This window comes from Echinococcus granulosus (assembly GCF_000524195.1).
Source record: "Echinococcus granulosus chromosome Unknown EG_S00076, whole genome shotgun sequence".
Taxonomy (NCBI): Eukaryota; Metazoa; Platyhelminthes; class Cestoda; order Cyclophyllidea; family Taeniidae; genus Echinococcus; species Echinococcus granulosus.
In genome coordinates, this window is record NW_020170456.1 from 126,734 (window position 1) to 130,560 (window position 3,827).

A 3,827-nucleotide genomic window follows, 5' to 3' on the forward strand; every position below is an offset into this window, starting at 1 on the left:
TGACGAGAAACTAATTTCCACACCATCGGAAGGGAGGTGAATCCGGCTCGTGTAAGACGCAAACCGACCCAAAATCTAATCTGGGTGGTTTGATGGACGCTATGCAGAGCGCTGCCTGATCACATCAGACAAACTGATACAGGGTAAGCACACTTCCATGACATTTCGAGAAATCACATCGCTGCATTGGCATCCCTATCAGATTTGTACCAGCAAAGAAGAAAAATTTGGTCATTTTTAGGTACTTTGACGCCATGAAATCTGGTATGCTGTGGCCTATTCCAAAGTTTACCTTCATTTTCTTCTCTTTTTTGACCTTACCCAGTTGGTGAGTTAATCTTAATGAACTTCTTAAGACAGGTGAAGAAATTCACACCTTAGAATGACACCGGAGACGGGGTGTAAGTGGGTCAAATGGATGAGAATCACTGAATAATTAGGTGCATTAGAATTTGTAAATACACAATGTAGGCAGTGAAGAATGTCAAACAACGTCCAGGCATTAGAGAGAGTGGAGCATCTTTCACCTCAGTCAAAAAACGGTTGCCATACAGTGCTACTTAAATTCGACTAGTAGAGGGGTTTGAGATACCACCACCCTCGATAGTCTACTTTAGGAGGCAAATCAACTATCCCCTCCCCATACTAGGTAGTATAGTTTATGATTATACGTGTCACATGTGTGTGTATGTGCATTACATTTATGCAAAGCTATAGGCAAATTTTTCGCCCGATTAATCGCTTCACTAACTCCCCTGCCTGTTTGAATGCATTCAACAGAGAGGCCGTTTTCGATGTGACTAAAAGTGACCTCCGAAAAAGCGCATCTTACTTCCCTCACTTTAGGGTCAAGGAAGAAGAAGTGTACGGGTTTATCTCCATCCGCCTTATCAAATGTACAGACAGTTTTTCGTTAGTGAAACCACGATTTAACTGATTGTTCTCTAAATCTCAATTTCAGTCCCTTGATGAAGTTGCAGTTATAAAGGTGACGGCGAAATCACTTGTGACATTTGACCGACATTTTGGAAAAATCCAATTGCGTTGATATGAGCAACATGGCCTTGAACCGGAGTACACCCAATTTAGATGCGTTGCACATAGGGCGGCGCTAAATTAACCACTAAAATTTTCTGCCGTATCCAAATAACTGATGTGTGGTGCTCAGTAGCGAAGGATTTAAAGAAACGGAATATTGTCCTCTAAGTGTGATGTTGGTATTGTAAACGTTTGATGTTTTGTTTAAGTGCGTGTTTAACTGCGCGGGACCATCAGTCCATTCTCGGCGTCATGGCCCATCGCTTATGCTGTATTGGTAGGAGAGCAGCAAGCTGGTTTGACCCAGAAAGGACGATTGGTGCATGGCCCCTGGAAGACTTTTCCACCAGAGGCATCCGGTTTACGGCCCATGGGTGGCATTTTTGGAATGGGTAGCTGGTTTCATCAAAGACTCATCACCTGCTTCAATGCGGCATGGGGACTTTTAGCATCTGAAGTGACACTGAACCGGACCATTTAGAGGAGTTTATACAGAAGTTGTTTCTTCTAGCTGGATTGCATCCCAGTAGACTGCTGAGTACTAACACAAGGTACATAAAGTGGCAAGGAGGAAGGGGTAAAGAATGCGAAAGCAATGAATCTACTTCGAATTTGGTCCTTTATTGAGTGCCTCTTATGTCAGACAGACAAATGTTCCCACAAATAGCAATTGGCATTCGAAATGATCTCATTGTAGACCATCGTCTAGCCGTGAGTAATGCAAAGTTGGCGCATTTCTGCCCTCTCCTTTCAATTCAATTTATGAATCGGATAGAGCTTAAACGCGGTGGAACCGCAAACGTACAAACATCGCAGACGTGAAGACGAAACCAACGAATGACGGTGCAAAGTTGTAAATGGTTTGAAACAGTTTAAAGGAGACCAGTGGCCAAAGGGAGAGCCAAGAGCGAGACATAAAGAAACATACGTGATGATTTAATGTATTACTTAGAATACAAGCTATTATCTTACTGTAGACCAGAGTCTCGGTTACAAGGGTTTGCCATAGAGTATAGCTTCTTCGAAGGAGCCTCGCACAAGAAGACTCAACTCTATATCAAAATTAGCGACGCTAATGTAATACGTCAGTTGTTTAACTCTCGGTTTTAGTACAAAACCACTTTTGACCTGGTCGTTGTAGCACGCCAGCTGGGCTGGCCTTCCAGCCATGCCAGTAGCCCTACTACCCTCTGTATGCCAAATATATACATATATGTACATACATGCCCGAGTATTATGCCTTCTTTTGTCTTCTGAGAAGTCTCAGGACGCTGCACCAGTGTCGTTTGCTGGCACGTGGCCATATATTTGCACTTTCGGCTAACATTTTTCCCCTATCACTTTATCTGCGCTAACGCTTTTATGCTATTTTCATTTAAAAAACCTATTTTACATTCAGTTTAATGCTTGGTACCACGAATTATTTTAAAATTCACTCAAACTTTTAATTTCCCCTCCTGCTATTCACTTTACACTCGTTCAATTTTTGTTTATTATGTTTTTTTGTTTCACAAGTCATGTCTGTGTAAAGTAAACGTCAACTCGACAATTGCTAAAGGGATCATATTTTATCCTAAAAATATGGAATATTTGCAAAATTCTGATGACAATGACCGGAATTCTACAGCCTCGATTGTGTGGAATGACACCGTCGTCGTGCACAACATGAAGGGTTTTAGGTAGTTGAAAGGATTTCCACCTCATTTGTTTCTTAGTTTCTTCAATTGTGCCTCTTGTAAAAATAGCCGGAATCACAGCAAGAAAAAAAATGCATCCCAAACAATTGCTGGGAGTTCCGACCCTAGTGTCAATGAATCCAATCCTTCATCAACCGGTAATTATTCGGCATTCAATAAGGATATGCGGAATGGAAGTGCAAAAGAGAATCTTTTTATTGTGAATGCCAATCAGCTTACCAGCTCCCATAGCAGACTTGACGCCAAGTCGGTCAGTCTTACAAACGAGAGCATTGATGCCTCGAAGATAAATCTCCTCCCAAGTGACAGTTGTAGCATTTTAATGAAGCAGTCGGTGGATCGTATTTCAAATTCGGATCACTCAGACATTTATAAGAGGCTTGATGCTGTTGTTCGTCGTTTAGAGCATCTTCTAGACAGTGACGATCTCTGTACTGTTCTCTTAAATTTAATCAGTTACTCTAGTAAGCGATGACCACTCGGGAATCATCATGTTTAACGGCATTTTAAATGAAAATATGTCTTATTATGTTGATGTTTGTTCCTCAATCGGTGGACCGGCTCTGGAGCAGGCGAAACTCGTGAGAGAAGCCTTTCAACTCTGCCTCAACATAATGCAATTGTCCCGGAAATACGCAAAACCTTCAGCAAACGAAATGAGCAAAATTATGCAGCCACTTTCTTTCAAATTGTATGAAATAGCTGTAAGTCAGGGCTTGGCATGCACGGACTTACTATTACCTTATAGGAGGTTGCGAATCGTAATAAATCGCACATACTTTATCAACCGCTTTTGACGATATCCGATTCAGTGAGCATTCTTTCGTGGATTAATATGGTAGGCTTGACATCTCCTTTAAACGCGCAATTTTCCAGTCGTGCTCAGCTGTCTTTGTCAAGGATGTGGAGAATGCAACCAAGGTCTCCGCGAATATCACCACCCAAATGTATCGTGAGTCGTAAGTTTTTTTTTCCGTAACGTGTTAACTTTCGTTTGTGTGATGACCGAGCTTCATTTGCTGTCCCCCCCCTCCCGGCGGTGTCATTTTGACAAATGACGTGTTAGTCGCACGTGTGAACTTCTGTGTCATC

General features: G+C 42.0%; 1 protein-coding gene across 1 annotated transcript in view; it reads left to right on the forward strand. All coding sequences in view use genetic code 11, as the record gives it.

Moving 5' to 3' along the window:
* Window positions 1-2,619: 2,619 nt before the first annotated feature.
* EGR_07388 (Adenylyl cyclase-associated protein) overlaps window positions 2,620-3,827 on the forward strand; it is a gene marked incomplete at both ends in the record, with an annotated part of 3,708 nt that continues 2,500 nt past the window's right edge. The window contains 5 exons of the mRNA XM_024496637.1: window positions 2,620-2,717; window positions 2,754-3,166; window positions 3,192-3,439; window positions 3,484-3,573; window positions 3,612-3,694. Coding sequence (XP_024348924.1) covers window positions 2,620-2,717; window positions 2,754-3,166; window positions 3,192-3,439; window positions 3,484-3,573; window positions 3,612-3,694 — 932 coding nt within the window. The remainder of the gene's footprint in view (window positions 2,718-2,753; window positions 3,167-3,191; window positions 3,440-3,483; window positions 3,574-3,611; window positions 3,695-3,827) is intronic.